Source organism: Calidris pugnax, unplaced genomic scaffold, assembly GCF_001431845.1.
Source record: "Calidris pugnax isolate Ruff unplaced genomic scaffold, ASM143184v1 scaffold27, whole genome shotgun sequence".
NCBI classification, from domain to species: Eukaryota; Metazoa; Chordata; class Aves; order Charadriiformes; family Scolopacidae; genus Calidris; species Calidris pugnax.
The window spans coordinates 5,200,313-5,225,941 of NW_015090893.1; the positions used below are offsets into that span (position 1 = coordinate 5,200,313).

Here is a 25,629-nt window from a genome sequence, read left to right on the forward strand (position 1 = left end):
TCAAAGGTTGAGGAGGTTTTAGTATTGGTCAAAAGCTCTTTCTGGTAGCTTGATTGATATTAGGGAATTAGAAAATTTCTGAACACAACTTCACAGCAAATGGCATGATTTGTAAAAATATTATACTACATATGTGTCTTTCTGACTTTTTTATTCACAAGAGCACAAAGCTCTGTAAACTTCTTTAGTTTGCTAAAGTACAAACTGTGGAAATTTACAGAGCATAATAAAAATTGGGGCAATTGGAGCTACATGTCAGTTTTAGCAATGAGTTTTTATTAAAAATAAACATTGGCTCCTGCTCAACTTAGGATAGATCTCTCTTTAGTCACATAGCTTTTTCTTGAATATTTTCTTCCTTATTTTATGAAAGAATGGCACCATGGGGATTCAACAAAATGCTATATTTAAGGGTTGTGATTCATAAATTGCAGAATTCTGTCATTTGAATTTTACTGACCTGTTTTCCAGTCACAGTATTTCTTTCTGTGACAAAGAGTTGTTTGTCTGTTCCTAGTTAGTGAGTAGAAGCAAATTATTCGTATTACTATTATGGTCTGAGTTTCTGGTCTGGTTATGGAACAGACTGAGCTTCAGCTGGGAAGGAAACCATCCTTTGTCATACGGGTAAAAGCTGAGCTCGGTAATGGAGGTGAGAAAAAAATGGAAAGGTAGAAGAACATTTCTACAAGTAGAGTTCAACCTCTACTAGCTCTTAAAGCAGCAATAATTATAAATTTATATGTGCTTTGAAAGAACTGTTACTTGTCCTGTTATTCAGCAAATATTCTTCCCGATGTTCAGCAAAGCTGAGAGACAGGTAGAAATGGTCAGCTAGAAGTGATGGTACTGGGGAAGCATAATGTTTTATAGTCCACAATAATAAAAATAAAATGCAGCAACTACTTTCCTAACATTATTTTCCCAAATGAGACAGGAAAAGTAGGGGGTTTTGAGCAATGGGGTCGTGGCGTATTGGGTCACACGGGCTCCACTGTTACAAGGCAGCTCAGAAGTAAACAGGCACACAAAGAATATCCAGGGAGTCTTGATGTGAAGAGAACGTAGAAGATTAAGTAGATTTGGACAAAATCTGCTTACATATAAGAGGCCCTAATCCATGAAGTTTTCTATCCTAATTTTTATTAAATAGGGGACAGTACATTAAAACACTTAAGTATGACGGTTTGATCTAATCCAAGAGAAATACCAGAACAAGTTATAGACAAATATTTTTATATGTAAAGTATTTGCATTCCTTATCTTGTAACTAAAGATTTATTGTGACCTGGATGCTGTAAACATTATTTAGGGCAGTTTTCCTAAAAGTCCTTTAATATCAGCACGAATTTATTTAACTGTAGAATGGTTCCAGCTAACGTGTTTTATGAAGATAGTAATAACTAGACATGCCAAAGAAGTTTAATGTTGTTATAAAATATTTCTTGACTGTTAATTTCATGGGTTTTGTAAGGTTTATGGTAATGCTGCTCTACCAGGACCCTCCTATGTACAAAGAGATTTAGAAACTTACCGACTTTGTGTCAGAATAAATATTTGGTAGTGAATGAATAGATTGGCTATATTCTTTTCATAGTGGTATCAGTAGCAGTGGCAAAGTCTAGTATTTTCATAGCACAGCACTGAAGATTATTCTGAAGTACATAGAAACTAATTTCTTCCTCATTTTCCAAACTTGAGCTGATTCGTAAACTGCAGAGTATAAGGAAAAAGCTGAGCAAGTGAAGAGGGTAACTAGAACACAGTGATGTGCAGTAAGAGTTCTGTGGGGCTGCTGGGTTTCAAGTGGAAGTAGGTTTCCTCCAGAGAAAAAAACCCAAAACAAACAAACAAAAACCCACAACAAAAACAAACAAACAAAACCAAACAATAAAACCCCAAACAAACCAACTCTCCCCCCCTTTCCCCCCCCCAACCGCATCTTAAAGAGAGTACCATGACAGAGGGATTGGAGTCTGTTAGTAAAATACATTGTATAGCTGGGAGAAATAATTTTATGATTTAGAGGTAATGCCATGCTGCTTCTGCAAGCTAGGATAGCAGTTGAATCCATGAGCACCAATAGGCAAGAAAACATATAAAAGTCAATCATTTTAGTGTGAGGGTGTTGCACCACTCCAGTAAAAGTGTAATAGCCAGCAGTTATAAAAAACAAGAGGAAGGAGAAGAATAAATCATATGACATTATAATAATGCAGTTCTGTCTGGGATTGGGGATTATGTTGATGTTGCTATCTCAATTAAAAAAAAATAAATTCTTACCTGGACAAGTTATACTAGTACAATAGTTCATGCCTTTCCAGGAAAGGAAGGTCCACTTCCTGTTTTCCTTTTTTTTGTTTTTTTTTTTTTCTTAGTGCCTTAGCTTAATGTAATACGAATGATATAATCTACTTGGGTTTGTTACAGTACCAGTGTTATATATTAGAAATGTTTTATTTTATTGCATTGTATTTAATTAAGCATGGTTTATAGAAAGAGCAGCTGTTCTCATTAATATTTTCACATAGGTCCTCCCAAAGTAAAATAAATTCTTCAAATGTCCACAGTAGGAAGCTTGTGAAATCCATTCGTGATACCAGTCTCTAGAGGAGAGTACGGAGGTATCGTTTCCCATTATTTAGTGCATTAATAAAATTTCAGAGAGTAGAGAAGACTGAACAAACTTGTCTTTGTCATTGGGCTGAAGGTATTGGAGCAGGGAGTGGGAAGGAGGAAAGGCAATGCAGTTGCAATAAGAGAAAATGAAAGGTGAAGGATGTGAAGCAGTAGATTGAAGAGACATTTATTCAAATCATGAGATGACTTTTAATAATACTAATCTAATGCTGCTCTGCTCTGCTAAACTTAGCACTGCATTAATACTGTTGGTACTGTTAACATTAAAACAGGCGATTCCTAGCAGGAAAGTCTCTTTACACAATCTTAGTCTGCTATAGTGGGGTAGGAGTTCATACTGTGATAGGGTGACTGGAGACTCAGTTTGATTTGATTTCCCAAATATGTTGATACGCTTTTTCATAATCAAAAACTAAAGTGAAGGTGCACCAGATGGCATTTAAACTCATGTTAGTTGCTACTTGCTAGAAATATTTATGCTTTGTTATTGAAAGCTAAGGTCCTGGCTCAACTTCTGTAATTTAACAGCATTCTCCCTTGGAAATTGTCTGACACATGGCATTTTCCAGCAGCAAAATAGTTACTCTTTAGAATTACTTTTATCTGCCTCAGGAATGGAAGTTATCAGTGGCAGAGGTGAGTCGGTACTGAAGGCAGGGGCTGAGCAGGTATTAGCAACTGGGGATTTGCCACAATATGCCCTGTTTCACTGCTACTTTATATTAACAGAGGATGCTCAGAACTTTGCCCCAACTTGTAATTGCAGTTCCTGCAAGGAGATTCAGAGCATTGTCGTACCTGGGAGTGAGCCATTGTAGCCCTCTGAGTAAGCTAACTAAACATTAAGAGACAAACTATTGGGAGTTTAACCATTTTGTGTTCCTTACTTTGAAAGAGAAACAAACCCAGAAATACTTTCTCATATTTTTAATGCTTGTCTACTGTTTATTTTTTCTGTGAACTTTAATGTTCGAGGTAAGAAACTTACTTAATGTGTATTCATTAGATTTAAATGCTAAGCCAAAAGTCCACAAAAATGCATTTGCAATTGAAATGTAATTTGCAGCAAAGAGAATGCTCTCACTTTAAGCAGTATTGGTTATTTATATGAAGCACCTAATCAGAAATTTTTAAAAATGACATTGCATTACTTAGTTTATTAACAGCTCATACATATTTTTAACATTAAGCACTTGTGATAACTACTCCAAATGAGATTTGTGGACTCAGATTTGTTTCCTAAGGGATAGGATCGAACATTTCAATTGACAAAGGAAATCACAGGGAGCTTGAGAATGAAAAGGGGAAAAAGTAACTGATTGTAGTTCATAACAGCTCTCAAGAAAATGACTAAGAATTTACAAGCTAACCTATGCTTGTTCAGTAGGAAAACAGCAAATATCAAATTAAAATTTGCAATAGGACTTCAAACACCCCCATTTGGCTGGGGTGGCTGCCTGCTAGCAACTTTTTTTGCTGTCCTTAGGCAGCAGGTACAGTTACAGGAAACACCCTGCCAGGAAGGGGGAGACTCAGCCAGTCAAACCACTGCCAGTGATCCTGCCTTCTTCCTTGATAAGAAAGGAGACAAGCAGAAGTTGCTCATTTGCTCTTGGTAGATTAGAAAGTAACCTCTTTTTAAAAATCCTATTATTATTTTATTTTTTTCCTTTTTGCTGCCATTCTTTTTCTCTATGCTTATATTTGAAGCTCTGAGAACTGATTTGGAATTTGTACCTGTGGTGGAGACAGGGGAAGAGTTGGTCTTTTCTGTGTCTGGGCAGCCTGTCTAATACCTAGCTGTCAGTCTCTCCGTTGGCAGACCTTACCCCCGTTTAGCTACTGTCCATCCGGGAAGACACAGAGCAAGTGCAGACATCTAAGAGAGATCTTGGACCTCAAGAAAATCAAAACCTGAAAACCTCACCCCTACAATTGGGAGTGACTAAATGAAAGAGAAGGAAGTTTTTTAAGATGACACATTCTCCAAAGTCACATGGAGTTATGAGCTTAAAATATGTAAGTGGAGTTTCAGATTTGATGAAATTTTTTTTTTTAAGACCAAACAAATGAAGCATAAAAACTCAGTGTCTTTGGATTCTCCATCACTGCCAATATTTAAGAACAAATTAGATAAACATTTCTTAGAAGGACGTTGCTAGGCATAGCTAAGCCTGATTTGGGGCAGGAGAATAGACTATATATCTTAAAGGAATTCCTTCCATTACTTTTTTTTACTATGCTAAGACTCTAATGTTGATTGTGTTGTCATTGTTCTGGTCAGCCCAAATGAGGGGAAAGACATGATGGCATTTTCCTACTTTGCTTTATTCGTCATCAAAACAATGAAATGCTTTCTCTGTGTCTTAAAGGAGGCATGTTTCTAAGAAACTTTAACAGAGGCTTGGTCAGCAGAAGTAATCTAATATCCGAAGATAACTTTACAGAAAGAGTTATGAAAAAACATATTTGTTCAAACACATAAAGTTTTCAAATGTGTGGTGCTGAACAGGTTTTATATTGTATGAAAGTGTAGATGGTTTGAAAGGAGACAAATAGTACTCCCAAAGACCTTCCCTCTCCCAAAAGGATAGTGGTATTTATGAGGCAGTGGGAGTAAAGATGCTTAGGCTTTCTTCCTGATATGTTTGTTTGCCAGTAAGTGAATTTTACTGCGAACAGAACTGCTCTGAAGTTGGCAGCTGTCTCTGTCTCTCCATGTACCGTACCAGCTCTGGCCATATTGGTGCCATGTGGGAAGATGTACGAGTGGGCTAGCAAAAAACTATCTTTTATGATAATGAAGTGTAACAGCCTGGGAAAATGCCTTTCTGTGGAGCTGTCTGGACTGAAAACAAGCCACTCACTTCAAAGGAGCTAAATCCCTGATGAGGGGTTTAAAAAATTGGTCTGGGCATACAGAGGAAAAAAAAATCCTGGCAAACATGGAAGGGAATGAAAGTCTAATGGATAATGTGCAAAAAAAAGAATGTTTGAGAGTGGACACCTCTTTCTAGAATTCAGTTAATGCTTTACAGAATGCTTTTTCTTAGAGGGGTTTCAGAATTCATATTTTCTGTCAACCATTCCTCCTACACAACTGCCACTTTTTCTCTGTTTTTCTATTTATTTCTAGTTTTAGTGAAAGTCTTTGAAAATACCGTTTGAGAATTAGACTGGCTTATATAGTTTGTCACCTTCAAGAGAATAAAATGTTTTCATGTGTCAGGAAAAGTAAGAAAGGATGAAGGCTTGGAGTTGGGAAGCTAGAATCTTTTTCTTATTTGTTGTTTTCTTAGGAGAATTCCAAAACAGAGCAGACTTAAGTGGGCAAGGAAACTGGTAGGAAAACATCAAGGATCAGCAAAGTACACTTTTTGAGAAGGTAGCTCTAGTAAAATTATCAGAGTTCTGGTCAAGGAGTTGAATTTAGTATCATTTTTGGGTCATGCCACAGTATTTTAGTCTGTGAAAGTGGAAGAAAGGAGTGCAAACAGTAGCAGTGCAATCAGGAATGCCTCTCTCCTCAAAATTAAACATTAGAGATATACACTCAGCAGGACTTGGTGTTAAATCTCTGCTTCATTTGCTTGTGCTAGTTCTGGGAAAATGGATAAAAAGAGAACTTGAAAAACAAGTTAGAAATCTGACTTGCTATGTTATTTGCAGTAGTTTTGATTGTGGAGAAGCAAACAGGAAACCTGTGTCTTTATTTATCCAGTATATTTTGCTGAGCTTCTATTTAGGTCTACAAACCCTTCTCTTGTCAGCAGTGTATAATCATTAGTGTGTTTGTGTAAGGGCATTGTACTTTATTGGTTAAGGCAATATGACTCAAACCAGGTCTTTAGGGATTTTAAGACTTATTTCTTTAAATATTCTCACTGCTGCTTCTCTTTCCCCCCTCAAATCACACCCTGTATTTCATCTGATAGTTTTTCATTCATTTCCATTACATTATAAAAGTATTTTAGGCAACTTTCCAGAAATCTTTTAGAATTTTTTGGCAGTGCTTGTTAGTGATAATTTCTCCAGCAGGTTTCTTTCTTCTGTCCTGCATCAGAAATAATTTTTAATACCTAACTGTTACTGGGCACTTGGCCCAAAACTTCTTTTGGTCGCTTTTAGTGACCTGAATTTCAGATCTGAAGGCAGTAGAAGCTGTTGGTCTTGGGAGCTGTGAAAAATAAGGACAAAATTAGCTAGCTTGAACGTAGTCTTCTTAGGCTTTCATCTGCAAAGAGAATTTAAATTTTGTCTCTAAAAATCACTGCAGTGACTTATCTTTCTGACTATGGTCCATTTTGTAGTATTTTCCAGGCAAGGCACCAGCAGATGTCTCAGTATTCTCCTGCCCTTTCTGGTCTCTGACAGCCCAGTAGCTTCTGATTTTCAGTCCCTCTCTAATGGATTCATACACAGTTAATTACAAAGGGCCATTTTCCTGGACTACAGCCAGAGTGTAAAGCTTTCTGAAAACCACTTCTCTATATGTATCTGAGCTTTTCGCTGCCAAAAGGTGAGGACTCTGAAGTTTGCTGTTCATCCACAGAGCAGATGGTAGCAGTGCCAATTTCTATAGGACCAAGTGACATGAACCCTGACACAGAGGATCAGTCCTTTGGAATGAAAGGTTAATTAAATGTCTTATGCTGTTGAATCCTGCTTTTTCTAATGATGGTGCTGATTTAGTCTCACTGCAAGTTCGAATAAAGCTAACTTGCCTGCAGCAGCACTTACATGTATCTCCATTATCTTCCAGAAGGCTAAGAGCCAGACGCTGCAATTTAGCTAGTCCTATTTAACTCTATTTTCTAGTGCAAAATAGCCATCTATTTCGAAATATTCGCACTGCGTGAAGCAACTTTGGGCTGGCAGAGGTGCTATAGAAGCATGTCTTGCATCAGCCAAACACTTTGTAGTAACAATTAAGAAAAGAATATGGTTCAAACCTTTGTGAGTATAATTTTTGGCTTGAAAATGGAGAAGAAAAGCCTAGTAGATTTGTGTTTAGTTGTATTCACTTACATAGTGTGATAAAGTTTTGGAGAAAGAAGACTGGACTGGCTACTCCCCACAGTTTGTTTTTTATTTAGACATAATGCTGGTTCACTGAGGCTAAGGCTTCTGACAGGAATGTAACTGTTGATTAAGTTTTCAGCAATTAGCCTTTGAAAGACCTATGATAAACTCTCAATGTGTTGTCATGAGATTTGGACTATAGAGATACAGTTGAGAAATCTGACCATTATCCTTCTGGAAATTTTGGGAAGATTTTGCTCTGACATCAACAGGAATGAAAGCAAGTTTTTAAAACGTAAGTTTTGGTAGAAGTCATAACTCCTCATAGCCTGTTTATAGAGGGAGCTCAGTCTTATGAGAGGTGATGAGTCATCTTATGATGGCTGTAAGAAGTTTTTGTCTTGCGCTGCATTTCCACTTACCTGCTCAGATTCTCACCTCCATTGTACTGAGAGGACTCAACTGTTTGTGTAAGAATTGCCACTGTTTGCAGTGCACCACATTAACGCAGCCTGTGACAGTGCCTATTTACTGTCTGATGATTCAACAGTTACTTCATAAACAGCTGAAAATTCTCTGCAGTGGGAAAAAGACATTTTCAGAGATAAGTAGAGAGCCAGAGAGAAGAATTTCCCAGGATAAGCTTTTCCTCACTGATGAGTGAAATCCTTGAATAACCTTATGATCTTGGTGTAAGTCAATGCTGCTGCTGTGAGGCTGTGAATTATGAATTCTCAGTAAATCCGTGTCTTGCACTCCTCTACTCTAAATAAATTTCTGACATTTAGAGTTTGTTTTTTTTCCAATTAATTCAGGACTAGCTGATTTTAAGAGCAGAATGGACTACAGTGAGGCTATGAATGAGATCAGATGCTTTCCCTACATTAATTAATGAATAAATTTGGGATAACAGTTTCTTCAAAAGGAAAAAAAAAAGGTGTCCTATTATTCTGGCTTAATGAAACTAAAGTTATATATAGAAAACAGAAAAAACATCAACATTTTCATAATGAAACATTGCAAATTTTTGTTCTGAAGAGAATTGAAACGAACGTTTTAATTTATTTTCATTACTGCTCTGCTTTGAAACAGATTATGTACACAAAATACTTAATAATTGCACATACTAGAGATCTAAGATAATACATTTTGTAAAAGAACCTACTGTAAGTAATTTACAGATTTTAGACAGAGACAATACTTGTCTACCTGTTGCATTTGGCTGTGAATGCAATTTGCATACTTTCAACCTGAATAATCATAAAAAAATTAATCTTTGGGATTTGGACAAACTGCTTCATTACAAATGTTGCAAAAGGTTCCCTGATGCCTTTTCGGAAATGTTTTGGTTTTTTTAATCTTTAAAAATTCAGTGTTAAAAATGAGTGACTTTTTGTTTCAAGACTACTTAGAGTCCCTACTGCAAACAGTCCCTACTCACAGTCCCTCTTCTTCTGAAGTTTCTAAATGGCTGTTAAATAAAAGGACTAGAAAAGTCAATAGCTGAAATACAGTTTGGGAATGGACAATGAAGTCCTAATCCTGAACTTAATAGGTATTGTATTTCTGTATTGGGATATCTTGTTCTTCAGTCTGGAAAACTGTTAGTATTTCAGAAGTTTCTAGAAAAAGTATTAACGATTGCTTTGTAGGGTAGAGACGGAGGTAAAACGTCAAACAACTGCTTCCTTTCTCTGGCACAGTAGCTATTACCCTGAAAGAGGCACAAGCCTCAGAGTAGTGAAATAATAGGGCTATGTGGTGTACAGTTCCTTTTTCAGAAATTTACTTCATGAGTACAGCTAACATGTAGTGGGAAAAACTAATTTCTAAATACAGAATACTGTATCCACCACATGATCCTTTCTCATACTGCCTCTTCATAATCTCCTTTGCAAATGTGATTTGGTTTGTGTGAATGCTGATTAAATGTAAATTTTGATATAGCATTAAGATATTAAAATCATGTTTTGATGATACAAAAGTAGAAATAGTTTACAAAGGTCAGATCACACAATCAGGAATAGAATCAATCTACTCTGACTTTGATGATCATGTGCTAAAACTGAATACTTGAATAGTCTGATACGTTTTGAGAGCTCTCTATAGCTTCAAATTCACAACTTGTAATAAATTGATAAAATATGGATAGTTTTGAGGGAGAAAAAGGGTAAATCACTTAAATGAATTGTTATCACAATCCTTGTGTGTGACTCTTCCATTCATAATGTCACCACAGAGTTTATATGATGGTGTGTATTTTTAAAAAGTTTTTCATATTTTTTCAGTTGCAATTTTTAGATAAGCTTACCTACCTCAGCATTGGAGAAGCTCGAAAAAAATAAGCTGTCGTGAGTTTGCTAAATTAACTTATTTAGAAGCTCAAAGCAAACAACTAGTGTGCAGTTGCCACAGAATTTTAGGTTAGTCAAGAAAGTTGGGGTAGTTTAAATAGCAAGCAGAATGTTTCCTGATGGGAGAATAAGCAACATGGATATTTTAGTGAGTGTGCTGCACCCCACAGTTTCATCTTGGCACTAGATGTTGAAAATTAATACAATAATTAACAACAGTTTATCAAATTCCTTTATTAATTTACATTTACAGTGCTAACTGATGCCTTTTAGTTGCATCATTAATCCTATGTAATATAAATATAACTTGTTATAATCTGAAAAATCTGTTAATTATATTTACAGTAATATTTTTCTTTGGGACTTGTGTATTTAGGTGACTCAAAAGCTTAGCCTCCTAATGGCTACCAGAGTTAGAGGCTCAAAAAAGGAAAAGCAGATAAAGAGCTATCCACTGACCCTCTCAACTGGGGAGTTAGAAAAAGGTTTACAAATTTCTATATCCCTAATAATAGATCAGGTTGCTATCTATGCTAAGAACTTTCAGATATATGTGGTCTTTTTCAGTTTGATTCAAATTATCCCATGATAAAGTTAAGAGTTCTTAGACTGTTAGAGAGTGCTCTGTGTGCTGGGTGATGATTCAGGATAGTCCTTAGGCAGAGACCTTGAGTAGAAAGGCATGTAGAGCCAGAGCGCTCTGTATTCACCACCGTTACATTACAATACAGTGGAGCAGTGGTTATGACCTGCTGACATTTTGTTCAAGAGAAAACTGAAAACAAATATGTCTGCAATGTTAAAAAGGGATGTCAAAGCTTCAGGGAGTAGCAGAAGTATATATAGAGAGAAACATGTAAAACAAAATCACAGTATCATCTCGGGGTCTTTGGAACTATCACTGTCAAAATAGTGCTTCATATTTCTGCAAAAGGAAATAGTATTTGAGACAGTGGTGGGTAATCTGAAGTTTCTTCCCGGTTGTAGGAGGTTGTCACCCCAAGCAGATAAATGCCACAGTGCAACATCTTTTCCAAATCCCAGTGCAAGAAATGGGAGGAAACGTTCCATCCAATCTCAGGCAATAGTTATGGTATGTTAAGAAAATAGAGCCATGGGATCCAGAAAAATCCAAACAGATGGTCTTGCCATCTCTCCATACCCCTAGGAATTTTGGCACCCCTACTGTAAAGTGGAGAAGCAACCAACAAGACCTACAACTTGGAAACCAAACAATTATAGTCACTGTAGACAAACAGAAAATGTTGGCTCAATACAGCTCACCTTTTATTCTGCATGGCCACAATTCTCAACTGCTAATGTTCCACTGCATCTTCCGAGTTTCAAAATGATTTTGAGTAGAAAACACAGCAGGGGGTTTGGCTGGTGAATGTATAATATAAGCTGACCAATTTTCTCTATTAATGAAACTTAATATGACTCCATTTCATTCTTAATATGATTCCAATCCAATATATATTCCATTCCATACCCATGATTTCCATAGGGTACATGCAGGCACGTTATCAGCAGGTCTGGTAAGAGCATAACTTGTGATGGAGGTGGGAACTCTTGGGTATCTTTGCATTGTGACAGACCACCGTTATGGTCTAACGTGTGGGAGCTCCTCCTAGTTTTAAAGTACATTAGTTGAGGTACAAGGCTCTATATCAAATTACCTTTAAGATACTTCCTCTCCAGATTTGCACATTCAGACATGGAGTATCCTAACATGCTTTTATCCACTCTTACCCCTTCCCACAAACTTTACTAGACCTCTGCATGATTTTAAGATACCAAGAAAAGTGAAGTGAACTTGCATTGCCTGATTGATATCATTGTGAATACTCCACGAGTAGTCCAAGGGAAAATTACAAGGGCTCCCGAATCTGTTAAAAACCACTCCTTTATTCAGGAGCATTTGCAGAAAGTATTAATCGTTCCTCTGTGAGGGATAACAAGATTTTTCACATATTTTTAATTAAAATGAAAACTTCCATGTTTGCGTAATAGGCTGGTTCGCTTGCTTGCTTTGTTGCATACTCTTTTTGCTCTTTTTAATTATTTCTATTTCTTATGCAAGAATCCTTTTCACACCTTCTCTTTGCTCTCTCTAAGCAGTTTGTTGTTTTTCACAGTTTGATCTTCACTGACAGCTTTCTTTGCTGTGTTTTTGGTGCATAAAGAGCAGAACATACATTTCAGTCTCAATGACTTTCATTTTAGATTAGGAAAACTGAAATACAAAGTGAAAACAAATATAAAATCTTCATGAGAGAGAAAGCAAAGAATCTGTAAGATCTGCAGTTTAAAAACCTCTGTAAAACCTTTCATCTTTAATCCTCTCATAATGCTGTCACTGGCTGACAGGCAGGTGGAGAGATTTTTCATTTTATGGCATAGAAAGAACAGATTTGTGATTAAGGCATAGATTGGCTCTCAAAGGATTCTAGTTCAGTTTACATCTTTTGATAAAAACTTTGTATGGGTGTCGGTTTATGCTTCACATTGCCCGTATCCTTTCTTTTTCTCTTCTCTGTAATGCTAGCATTCCTCTGTCTGTTTAGATGTTGTAATCTCAAAAATGCTATCTTTTGGACTGGAACTGTTACCTTTGCTGTTATCTGAAATTTGGGCCTGATAAATGGTATACAACAACTCCCATTCAGGGATGCAGTTGTACACGTGCCTAATCCCTTTGGCAAGCCAGAGTAAGCGCCTGCTCAGTGTGTGTCTCCATGCACTCACCTGGACTGATGCTGAAGAAGGAAAACATACAGTAGTTCTCAGAGAAATTAAATGTACTGAAGGGTGCATTTATTAGCAATGTTAAATCTGCATAGTACAAACATTAAGCGAATTTCTCATCAGTAATGTGAGAAGGAAGGGAATATCTTTATAGTTAGGTGTGTTGCTAACTCTAAACTTGAAACACAAATTATTCATCTTTTTGATGCCGCACAAACATATTCGAAAAGCAGTTTCAGTAGAATTTGAAATGCGTATCAACATTTTAAAACACTCTTATTGGAACCTATTATTTTTTCACTCATGTTATCTGACATAAAGGCGTTATTTTGGTGGTGTTCACATTCAGCTTTTGTGGCTCTTCAACTCATCATGAAACCAAGTTCCTTTTCAGCTAAGAGTATCATGCGTTGTTTTATTTTAGCCCAGTTTTTGTGCATTGGGAAGTGATGTGAGTGCTCACATGTTTTCAGTCTTCTAGACTTACAGTATCAGTCAAGTGAAGATTTCTGCACTAGTAAAAAAAGTCATTTTGTGATGATTCAGCAAACAGATTTTTTTTCCCAACTTACGAAACTGGCAAGTTGGATTTTAATTGCAAGTTAAGCAACATTAACTGGCTCCTTGAAAGACATCTGATACCACTTCCTTACAATTTTAATATTTATAGGAAAGAAGAACTGTCTCTCAAACTGACTTTTGACTTCATCCAGAGTCTGCAAAATAGGCTCAGAGGAGAAGAATCAATCAGAATAATGGGAAAAGATAAGCAAGAAGAGGCTTGAGCAAATGGCCATTGCATTTACCACTTCCTCCAAGAGCGATACCATCAGAAAAGTTCTTGGTGAGAAGAATTGCTTGGCAGCATGAGCCAATCCTCTTGCTTGCAGATCATGGAGTCTATATAGGACTATGGGATGAAAGTGATGTGGAGGCGTCCAGAATTGCTGCAGTTGCTCTGTCTCCCTGATTCTTTTGTCATTTTGTCTTAGAAGGTGTAGGAACTGAGTCATCATCCTCCTGTCCAGTGGGTTTACATTCATTTCATGTTTTTATTTTCCTTTGAGAAAAGCTTTCAGAAATACTTTTTCTGTTCATAATTGCCTCCAAATATGCATTTCAGTTTTAAAATGGGCAAACTAGGGGATGCAAAGAAAAATTTCCAGATCAGCTGGAGAGTACACAGCCTTGGTTTCTATGGCAGCAAAAGGAATTTCTTAGAAGATTGCCCATACAAGTTAATTCAAGGTACAAATTGTGTTATTAGCTGAGTGTGATTGCTTAGAGGAGGATGCTGGTTTTAGCTATTGTTTCTTGAAACAGAAAAATCTTAATTTTTCAATGATTAGGGAATCATTATGGGGTCATAGAGACTAAAACCTGAGATTTTTACTGCCTGTGGGTGTGTTGTTCTGTGAGATTATACTTGCCTAGTAGCAGCCAAAAATAAGGATCATAATTTTATGAGTAACAAACAAGCTGAAAGAGCCTGAACACAGGCTATAGGTTGCTATAGGTTTTGTTAACATGAGGTAAAGGGGCATTTTAGATTCAAAGCAGAAGGAATAATGCAGTGTATCTTTATATGTCATCCCCCAACTTGCAAAAAACCCCAAACCAAAAATCGCTTGAGACAAGTAGGGCTGCTGCTGTCTTGAGGTGACACTGGTAGTGTTCCCTCCTTAATGGGGTTAGGCAGTTTGCTGCACAGGTTGAAAATGCAAAGCAATGCTTCACCTGCTCTGGGAACATATCCAGGTAGCATGATATTTAACAAAGAATATTTGGGTGATGTTTATGAATCTCATAAACTGGAACATTTTCTTGTTTTCAATATTTACTGCCAAATACGGAGTATGATAAAACCTAAGATTGCTTAAGTAGATGATATACCCAAATGGTATTTTTAATTTTAAGTGGTAGAGCAAGCACTTTAAAGGTGTGAGTGAGACATATAGTAACGAATATTGTTGCCTTCTCATACACACTTATGTAACAAAACGTGGCAATGTGAGTGAACTGATAACTTCTTAATTCTGTATTTACTTCTCCAACCATCTCAGAAGAGGAAAAAATACTCATTAACTGATAAAGAACCTTGTAACTGCCTCCTACGTTTCTCTTATTATGCTAATCTATGTATCTCTGTTGCCATCTATATATCTCTGTGAGCTTGGGTGTAGTCAGCAAAATCCCTGACAAAATGCCACAAATCTCAACAAGCCATTTTGGCTAACACAGTTTACAATATCCTTTTTCAGTTTCAAGGTCATTCCCTTGTCTCCCCCCCAGTTTTCTAACATAAAACAATGAAATGTTGGTATTTTCTCTTCTGCTCTGCAGAAAATGTGAAAATATGAATTCTGAAGTTCACATAGATGACTAAGTGGTAACTCTCCTAGTTACATGTTGTTTTAACTTTCTAACTTTTCTCCTTAAGTTTTGGTTGTCTCAGCATACTGCAGAACAGGTAAAATGAGAGTAATTTTTAAAAATATACAAAAATTTATGTTTAAGAAAACCTTTAGAAGATTGGTGTCTCTTTCTGAACAAGATAAAATAAAACATATGGATCTACAGAGCTAAGTACAATTGCTAGGTGGGGATGTACTCATTGATAGCTGTGACATAACTCTCCAGTGGTTTTGATTTGTGAATAGTATGTATTTCATGTTATGGGATAAGAGGAATGTAATGTTTCAAGTGTTTTAACTCTTAAAAATGTAGCTAGTGATTGTTTAAATTTACAGGTTCCATTATTTCACCATATTTTCAGAGACAGTTCTCTTGTCTGTGTTCTTTTTACTTCCATTTCCTATGTAATTATTTTGATTTTTTTCTTACTAAGTAAAGTACTCCTTTTGTATTTTAACTCTTTAAAAAGCATATTATTCCTCATAACTGATAATAATTGCTGAGCATCTTTGGAAACTGGCTGTTGCTGTTTAGAATAAAATGCATTCTGTTCCACTACAGGAGGAATGATTTTGATTAGCATTTTGATTAGTATTTTGCCTGCTACCTATGAATTAAACAGAGCTTTAAAAGTTAATAAGGGTTTTGGTTCTGAAATTGAAAAACTGGTGCTTTCTCTTTCTCTTTAAAGTGTTCTTTGAACACTTTTTCTAGGCAATGGCAGAATGTCAGTCAATTTGTTGGAGCTGTGACAAACTTTTCAGACAGGGTAGAGAATTATTTAGTTGTACTGGTGCTCAAAACGATGTAGATATCTAGTGTACTTCTCATAGGATTGGTCATGATGGTCTTAGTCTACCACGATTAATTTTCTAAATTACTAGCTTCTAATTTTCCAAGATTTTTAGTAAGATAAATAAAGAACAGGAAGTAGGCTGCCAGTGCTTTTCTCCGTCTTCACCTAGAAAAGCTGATTGCAGAGTTAATTTAGTTTTTCTATTTTAAAAGTTCCCCAAATACCACTTCTCAGTTCTATGCTTTTTTTTTTCTTTTTCTAAAAGACAGGGTAAAATAAGAGCATCTCTGAAAAGGAGTATTGTGTCACATCATATTCTTCTTCCTTTGCACCACATATGAATTCAAGCGTACTGAGGGCTTGCTCCTTCTGTGCCTGTGTGCCAGGGAGAGGGGGAGTGAAGGTAGGAGCAGCAGTAACATACTACTTAGCATTTATTTGGCAAAATCCTCAGAAGAATTTTTACAATTCCCTCAAATGTGCATGGGATGTGAACTTCAACCTGTTCACATAAAGCCCATGTCTCTGTATTAACTACTCAGCATTATTGATTGTTCCTCTTCATACATTTAGGAGAAATAAACTCTGGAGACAAAATTATATGCTTATGTAATATGCTTGTATTCAGCTTATCCCTTAGGAAATTTTACCATGGCATGTCTTATTTCAGGTTTGGGATGAATTTTAAGATTTACCAGAAAGATCAGTGTTTTATCCTTAATTATCATTAAATTTCCTGTGGGGGACAAAATAACACAAAAAAAGTGGCTCAAATGATTCTCAAATTTCATAAATCTTGAGCAGAGCTAACCACTTACATTTTACTGACCAGGCATCCTGTATTTTTCTTCTCCAAAGCTCTAAAATATGCAATTACAGTGAAGATGTATCTACCATTTATACTTTGTCAAATTTTCATCCCAACTGATGCCATTACTAAAAGGAGCAGCCACAAGCTATATAAGAGTGATGTAGAGTAATTAACAAAAACTTCTGATTCTTAAAATTATGTGTGGAAGCCAACGTCAGTTTATAAATAACTATTATTGGATAATGACGCTGAATCATTAATAAATTCATCATTGTTCATCATTGTTCATCATTGATGCTGCACCATTCTAATCATACTACTTCCTCAATGTTACACTTTCACATGCTGCCCAGAACTGGGGTCACTGCATTGGTTTAGGAGCACTGGACCAGCAAAGGGGCGTGAGAAGGCACCAGGAGCACTTGAGTAATAATTCAATGAGGCAGGGGCCAGGATAAGCCCGTGGAACACTCGGCTGCTTTCACAAGCTGCAGTGTGCTTAATGAGAATAATTTTTCCATGATCTAAGTCCCTTCCTGGGTAGGTGAGAAGGCTTTTTAGAGGACTTTTGGAAGAAAGCAATTATTTTGATTAAAAGAATCTCTCAAATTTTTGAGAGCTCTCTTCAGTCCTACTCTCACATATATTTGGGACTTGGGTTTGTTTCTTTGCACACGAGTGATAGGGTATGAGGTCAATGACAGCTGGAAGGTGGAACTGCCCTACCTTTTTTTAAAACTGAATGCTCCAAATGACAGAAAAGGCTTCCGATGCCTAAAAATGTTATTTTATTTAAACACAGACTAATGTACGAGAACAAGATGACTCTTCAAATAGAGAAAGTTCTGATCAACTATGGCAGATCATAGAGTACCTTGGAAAAACTCTCTCCATGCATATTAAGTTTGCAAGGTGGTTTCTTTGGCACAGTTTTTCATTCTACTGTACAGATTTTGGATAGATTTGTGACTTGAGCTATTCAGAGGCTGAGGGACTTAGGTCTTTTTAGTCTAGAGAAGACTGAGGGGGATCTGATCAATGCTTATAAGTACTTAAAGGGAGGGTGTCAAGAGAGTGAGGCCAGTCTTTTTTCAGTGGTGCCCAGGGATAGGACAAGAGGATATAGGCACAAACTTGAGTATAAGAAGTTCCATCTAAACATGAGGAGGAACTTCTTCACTTTGAGGGTGGCAGAGCCCTGGAACAGGCTGTCCAGGGAGGTGGTGGAGTCTCCTTCTCTGGAGACATTCAGAATCCACCTGGACACGTTCCTGTGCAACCTGCTCTGGGTGGACCTGCTTTGGCAGGGGGGTTGGACGAGATGATCTCCAGAGGTCCCTTCCAACCCCATATCATTCCGTGTTTCTCCATCTGGTGTTCTCTCAGGGAAACAACCTGTTTCGGTGGTTTGGAACTTCCTGTCCAAATGCTCCAAACCTAGAGGGGAGCAGAACAGATACAATCACAGTCCCTGTTGCTCCTTTGCCTTTGTTACAAAGTCTAACTTAGGATGCTTTTAGGGTGCTTCTACGATAAATTTAAAAGTAAACAAATCATTCTGAAAAATCAAAATTTACAATTTACAAACTTTACAATTTCACCTAAAATTTATTTGAAATTTATAGTTTTCAAATTAAACTAATTTTTCAGGATTAAAATGGAATCATAATTTTGGGTGAAGCTGTGAGGATGGTGATTTATGGGACAGAAGCATTGTACCTGCAAGAAAGAGCTAGAGCTGCTAGATCAGCAGAAAAGTATCAAATTCAGGCGAATGTTCAGTGAGGGCAAAAGAATTGGAAAGAGCAAAAGGAAAATGGCTTTTTCTACAAGAAATCTTACTCCGTCAACAAATTAAAGAGCACTGGTGTAAGTTGAAAAAGATCGAGAAGCAGAAAAAGCTGTGAAATCTGAAGAGATTTGTGAGATTATAGAATTACTGAAGTTGTTGGTCTATATTTTCACTTCTATTCTTAAGGGAGTCACTGAAATTAATTTATTAATATGTATTATTTTGTCAATACAAACATGCAGACTTTTTTTTTTTAATAAAGGGCTGATAAATTTATGGGTTGGTGTTATGTTTTTTTTCTCTTTAATACAGCAAAGCAGCCAGCTGTACTAAATCCTTTCTAGCAGGTCTATCTGACTTTCAAGCAGTTTGTAGCCTCATCTACTATTTTTATAGACGTCTTGTAAATGTATTGGCTGGATAGATGTCTCTATGTGCTTGTGTCTCATTGTAGGAATTAAATTAGAAGTCTTGGTTTGCAGTTTTTTGGGGAGGAGGTTGGTTGTGGGGTTTTGTTTTGTTTTCTTCTTGTCAGTAAATTAATGTTGGGCTTCTTGCAGCAAAAAGACTGAATCTATATTTAAGCTTCTAGCATATACCTGAAAATTCTAAAGAGAGTGATAGCTGATTGAACCTCATCAGATACAGTTTTCAATATGGCAGTATCAAAAAGCATGTGTCTGGTGGAAAGATCAATATTTCTAATGTTTATCATACTGGTTGAATTAAAGCTATATTAATCTTTTATCATTTCTTATTTTCCCTTTTCTCATTTTGATAATCAATATGAATTTTATGTGAGTCCAAATGAGAAAATCTTATCCTATCTTATCAGGCTGTGCTTTTTTTTTTTCCTCTACAAGAAAGGCAACCTTTTAAAATATGTTTTTCTAAAATAATGCAACATTCTGGAATGAATTATTCGAGTGGATTTGCTGTCTTGTAAGCAAAGCTTTTAGTTCATGTCTGTTATTCAGGATCTTTTAAAGGTCATGAACTTTCTTTTACATATTCAATAGATATGTTTTTCATTGAAAATCTTGATTTTAAAAAGAAAAACATAGTAAAATGTAAGTAGAAAATCTTAGTCTTCTCATCTGCGGTATCCTTCTAAATAAAGAGGGAAAGTGCATTGGCTTTCAATTTTTATAAATGGAATAATAGAGCTCTAGGGTTCTAATAAACTATTTTACCTGTGAAGCTTTTCGTAAGATTAAATTATCTTTGCAAAGCCACTGCAATTTTGTTTGAAAGACAACACTTGCATTTTAAAATGTCACTTATTCTCCTGGGCTGCAATTAAGTTTCATTTAGATGGCTCCTTTACATTTTTATTTTATGTTTATTTTATTTTATATTTTGCTTTTCTTCTTGTATTCATACTTACTATTGGACTCTGGCTTGGATTCCCAACTTAAAATAACAGATTTTATTCTTCCAGCTGCAGAAGCTCACGAACAGGCTTTATTTTTCACTAAGTCTTTATCTTGGACCCAGCTCTTCATTTCCAAATAACATTAACTTTCTGCCACAACATCACCAAAATCTGTTTCTTCATCCATGTAGATGACGCCTGAATCTTAAACATGCTCTATTCAGTTCAGAGAACTGCAATCTTTATTATTCTCATCTTGACAATTATTATATTTTCTGTGGATCGTATTGCCTCTGAATTCCTCTTCTTAGCTTGTTGCTTTTGGCTGCTTCTATAGTCCATTAATGTATATAATTCTTACATAATTCAGCAACTTATTTTGTTTCCTTCTCTAATTCAGTTCTCAGTTGCTGGCTGAGCAGATCAGCTAAGTATTGAGTTCAGCCTCTGTCACAGTTATGCTTTGGTTTCATTCCTCAGCTGCCAGGTTCTCCCACAAAGACTTTCTCACTTATTCTTGCCTTTCCCCTGTAGCTTGAGAAACATTTCGGCAAACCTGAAAAAATCCTTGCTTATCCCTTTCAAATTCCAATTTACAGCTCATCTCTACCATGATCGTACAAAACCTAGAACTTGTAAGGCATACAATCTAAAACTGCATTTTCCCAATTCTTTTTTTGGTTCCATGTAAAGTAATGCTATCTATTAAAAATGGTGCAGTTAACAAAGCTCTCTTGTGCCATTTCTCACATTATTCATTTGCTTGAGTATCATAACTATTCTTTTTCCTTTTTCTATCTATGTTTTTAGACTGAAGAGCTTTGGGGGCACAGGAGGAAGGAGATCCATATATTTGGACCTCCAAGATATTCCAATATTTGCTGCTATCGCTGTGTCACTGAAACTAATACACGTAGTATGTTTGACCAGTCCATTCATGTTAGATAGGTTTATGGGACTCGGGGAAAATGAGTCAGATGTGAAAGGATTAAAAAAGACCATTCAATTACCTTTTTCTTTTTTCTCCTTTTTCTCTGTGTGTGTGTGTAATCTGTGCTGAGAATTGCACCTCTAGGATCTTGAGCATTTTGTATTGCACAGAGGCTAGGTAAAATATAGTCTTTTGTGGATTGCCTGACATTGAAAATAGGAGAAGTAGTGTTGAGTCACATTATCTCTCTGAATACCAGCTCTGTATTTACTAACTGGGGTTTGTAAAAGTTATAAATGTATAAAGATTTATAAATGCTTGGAGGGTGTTCTCTTTTGTTGTATATATATGACACAATTCCCGGGACAGCAATGCTTTGTCTCGGTCAGGACATCTACGTACTCTTGGAATAGAAACAGCAAGTAAATAATTGTGCCACTAGTGTATACTTGATAAAACTCTTAATGACCATCTGAACATCCCCAGAAATATCCCAGAGCAGTAATAGCCGTCTGCAATGTGAAGAGCTTGAAAAGATTTTAGCAAGTCTGTTGCATCAGGATCGATGCAGCTGGGAAGGTTAATATGTATAACGTATATATTAAGACAATATTTTATATAATATGTGTGTGTGTCCATATAGATTATATAGGTAGGTTTCTGAGCAGTTTTCTTCTGGAAAATAGTCCTCATCATACCCAAATGCTATATTCTTGCTATTTTGTCTGTTGTGGTGGCAGTTTGGCTTGACAATACAAAGGTCATCTTTTGATTCTGTGCTGAATAGCTAATATAATCTCTATTCAGAGGAACACTATACTTTTTGTTTAATGAGCCCAGATTGTGCTTTGGTGTCATTTTCTCACTGTGAATTACATGTTTCTTCATGAGCTGTCCTTTTGAATCTCATCCCTTTTACCCAAGAGGGTAAATCACCTAAATAAGTATGGCAGGAGACAAGGTGTTGGGTAATGACATATTAAGGATTAATTTCCTTTACTATGTGTAGTGATTCAGGGAAACAAAAATTCACTCGACTCCTTAACTGTAAGTGTGGTGTGCTCTTCCATTTTGTATGGTTTGCATTATTGAGGTGGGGAAATGTCAGTCTTTAACTAAACTCCTCCCTTGCTGGAAGGAGAAGGCCAGGTTGCACAGGTGAGGGATCTGATCATTTGTTCCTCATTATTGCATCCAATTCTTCAGTATCAGAGGCTTTCAATAGGCACATGTGATCTGATGGCTGAACTAGGATTGAGTACTTAGTGTCACAAAATCTTTAATTTCACAGACCTTTTTAAAAAAAAAAAAGAATCTAGATATGTTAACCAAAATGCACTTGGACTGAGGGAATTAAAGGGCTGGTTTGGGCTGAGGTTCATAATGATCCATATAAAACCTCATAGGGAAAAAATGCAGGTAAAAATTGAAACCTTAAGTGGGTAACATCAGCTGCTCTTTATTAACAGCAAGGAACTAACAAAGTTGTTAAATCACTGACTAGTGGAAAAATAAATAAAAAAAATTAGTGATCTGTGTGGCACTATCTGAAACACATTTCCATGTGGCGGATGATTGACACTCATTCAGGGAGTGGAGACCCTCTCTGCTTTAAGTAGATAAAGGTTATCTCTCTTCATTATGATACTTCCAATTCAGTGATTTCTTTTTATATATATATTTTTTTAAGAATAAGATAATCTTAAAAATGGTTTTAAAGATTTAGTCTCCATCCTTGAAAGTTATGTGAACGAGCCATTTGACTGCAAAATAAGACAATGCAGAGGGTTATGAGAATTGTAATCACTTATATTTGGGTAGCTGATGAATCAAACTAGTGAAGGGGTCTAGTCCATGAAGCATGCTTTTAACAAACTAATCACAAGAAAACTGGAGTTGAGTGCAGCAGTTTTATTGAAAAAGTCCACATGTGTGTGCAATTCCTTTATTAAAATGTTTTCAAATACATTGGACAAGGAGCAATTGATGATTAAGAGTTATTCCTTTTTTATACATTTTTATTTCCAAAACTATACAAACATTGGAAAACTTTACTTTTTCCTCCATTTTAGCTATTAATAATTCTGTATTGGTAAGTTATGTATCTCCCTTTTCAATATGCAAACCCACTTTCCTGGAGGTGACATTTTATGTCTTTGACAATTAAAAAAAAGGTCATTCATATTTACATGTGCTTAAGGTTGCATAATTGAGCATCATACAGGTTCTGAAAACCAGTGGATAAATGGGTTTCAAGATGAACCCAAGTGGGTTGAGGATTTTAAATACACGTAAACTGCATACATGTGATTTAGTAGCCAAGACACCCTTTGTTCCCTTTTATTTTCAAGGCTATCTATAAACTGTGTGCTAGCCATGGCAAGGGTTGGTTTTAGTAAAGGTACTCACCGAGTGAAAAGCAGCGCTGACAACAACTATTGCTGATCAAGGACATGAATGGGCAGGGATTTGTATGTGGATATATAATACAAAATCAAATGTTTCAAAATGAACTTGAAGCTCTTATGTAAAAATGTCTAGAATAAAAGCTATTTCCTGGACTGGATTAAAGAATAAAAAAAAAAACAAACCACAAACACTTGTGTAAGGAAAAAAAATTGAGCTCAACATAGGAAAAGAACAATAGAAGCACGTGGATTAAATTCAGAAGCTGATCTTGCAATGTATAATTACTGGAAATTCTGTTGAAATATAGCAACATTATCAATGGAAAATGAAGGCTACAACTGCAGCAGACACATACAATATACTTTATGAGCTATTATATTGGCCATACAGATTTGTCTACATGTTATTTATTTGAATCCTTAAGGCTTCTCTAATGTCTTACATGAAAGTGCGGTCTGCTTGGATCTTCCATGCATGAGGGAAAGGGGTAATTTTTCAAGGAAAAAAAATTGTCCACGTTTCAATTACAATAGCACATCCAGAGACACAAAATAAAAGACAATACTTTATGGTACCTTTGTTTCATTTATTTTGGCCCCCAAAAGATGCATGCACTAGACCTTATGTACTACAAGGTATTGAAATATTTACAGCATTGTACATGTGCTCTTAAAGGGATGGCAAAGGGAAAGGTCTATTTTTATCTTGGTGGGAGTAGAAGTTGCTTTCCTAGCTTAATAATACCTATTCAAAGTGAGAGATGACTCTTCCAAAAAGAAAAGCCCACAGAGAATAAAGCTATAGCATAATTATAGCCAATGTTAACAAACTGTACAGCACTTTACCTGGGAACTCTCCTCTCTCTCACTCCTGTTTGAAATAGCAATACCAACTATTTAGAGGTGTTGCCATGCTCCCCTTACCCTGTCTATTCCAGCAGGTATAGCTGTATATTAACTGTTAATATGATATTTTTTTTTTTCAAATTATTTCAGCATGTTGAATTGACATTTAATTCACAATAACCTGATGGCAATTTTTGGACAAATGATATGAGTGATATTTACCGGGTTATGGCACTAAATAATTCAGACCACTATAAAGCGCGTCGTAAATACTTCAAGTGGACTTAGGAAACCATCTCTCTAAGAAATTCAGTGAGTAAGGCTCATTATCACTGATTTCCTTCTGCTTTTAAAGGTAAAGATACGATACCCAATACACCAGGTTAAACAAACAGAAGGCAGTTGGGAAGAAGATGCGGGCGTAGGAGTCCATTTTGGCAATGCGGATGTGTATTCTTCCATGCCTCCATGCTCCCGTTCGACAATCCTCAAAGCAGCAAAAAAAACTGGCACAGTCCTTGCCATCAAGACACTCATACCCGTACTCTTCATCCCTTTCTTGGAGGTGTGTAGCATTGTTCATTTGAATAGTAGCTGATCGAGGCCGGATGTCAATTGTAGGTGCCTAAGGTGGAGTGGCAAAAAAAGACAAAGGTGGCAGGAGGAAGAGACTCTGTTATTATCACTAGACCAACAGGGAGCTAGAGACTAATGGTCAACATGTGAATGATGGTTCTGCGTGTGGGGAAATTGCTGAGGACTTCTAATGGTAATATTACCTTGAACTTATTAAAAGTTGCATTATACGTTGTAACTTTATAGGAAAGCAGCACAAATCAATGTACAGTTAACAGCTGTGGACAATTAGCTTTAAAGCCAAACAAAGTAAACATTAGAGGTTAAAGGAAAGATACAGGCATGTAACTGATGGTATTTTGTATTTCTTTGGTGTGTTATATTTTACATAGCTGCTTGATATCTGAAGGCAATTTGTGTATTGCACATGGAAGAAACTTAAATAATCAATTGGAAATGCAGGATTTTAATATACAGCTGGTTAGTATTGAGATAGGAGCAAATATATATATACGGGGAAAAAAGGCAAAACTTGGTCTTTTGAATAAGATTAGGAAATCTCTATAATACTCTCCAGCTGTTTGAATGTATGCAGTTCACCATCTAATAATGTTCACCAATAGTAGCTGTAAATATACATACACGCATATACTTAGAATTAATTGAGCAAATTAAGCATTTAAAACAAATTTGAGCACTTGGCAAACATTAGGATGACAGACATTGAAATTTTATGCTGATAGTTATTAGGGTAAAATAACAACGATTCCATTCCATGAGTAAGTAAATTTCTTGGCTTTTGTTTTATGTAGCTTCTTTTTTTTTATCTGGTGGGGTTTTTTTGTTGTTGTTTTTGTTTGTTTGTTCTTTTTTTTGACAAAATCTCTGCATTTCTGAATGAAGATAAAGTTTAGA

The 25,629-nt window shown here is 36.2% G+C and overlaps 1 protein-coding gene across 2 annotated transcripts in view; it reads right to left on the reverse strand.

Moving 5' to 3' along the window:
* Nucleotides 1-22,780: 22,780 nt before the first annotated feature.
* Nucleotides 22,781-25,629, reverse strand: part of GABRG2 (gamma-aminobutyric acid (GABA) A receptor, gamma 2) — a 72,713-nt gene continuing 69,864 nt past the window's right edge. For both annotated transcript variants that reach the window (XM_014948042.1, XM_014948041.1), the window contains one exon: nt 22,781-24,763. In XM_014948042.1, coding sequence (XP_014803528.1) covers nt 24,488-24,763 — 276 coding nt within the window. In that variant the 3' untranslated portion in view covers nt 22,781-24,487. The remainder of the gene's footprint in view (nt 24,764-25,629) is intronic.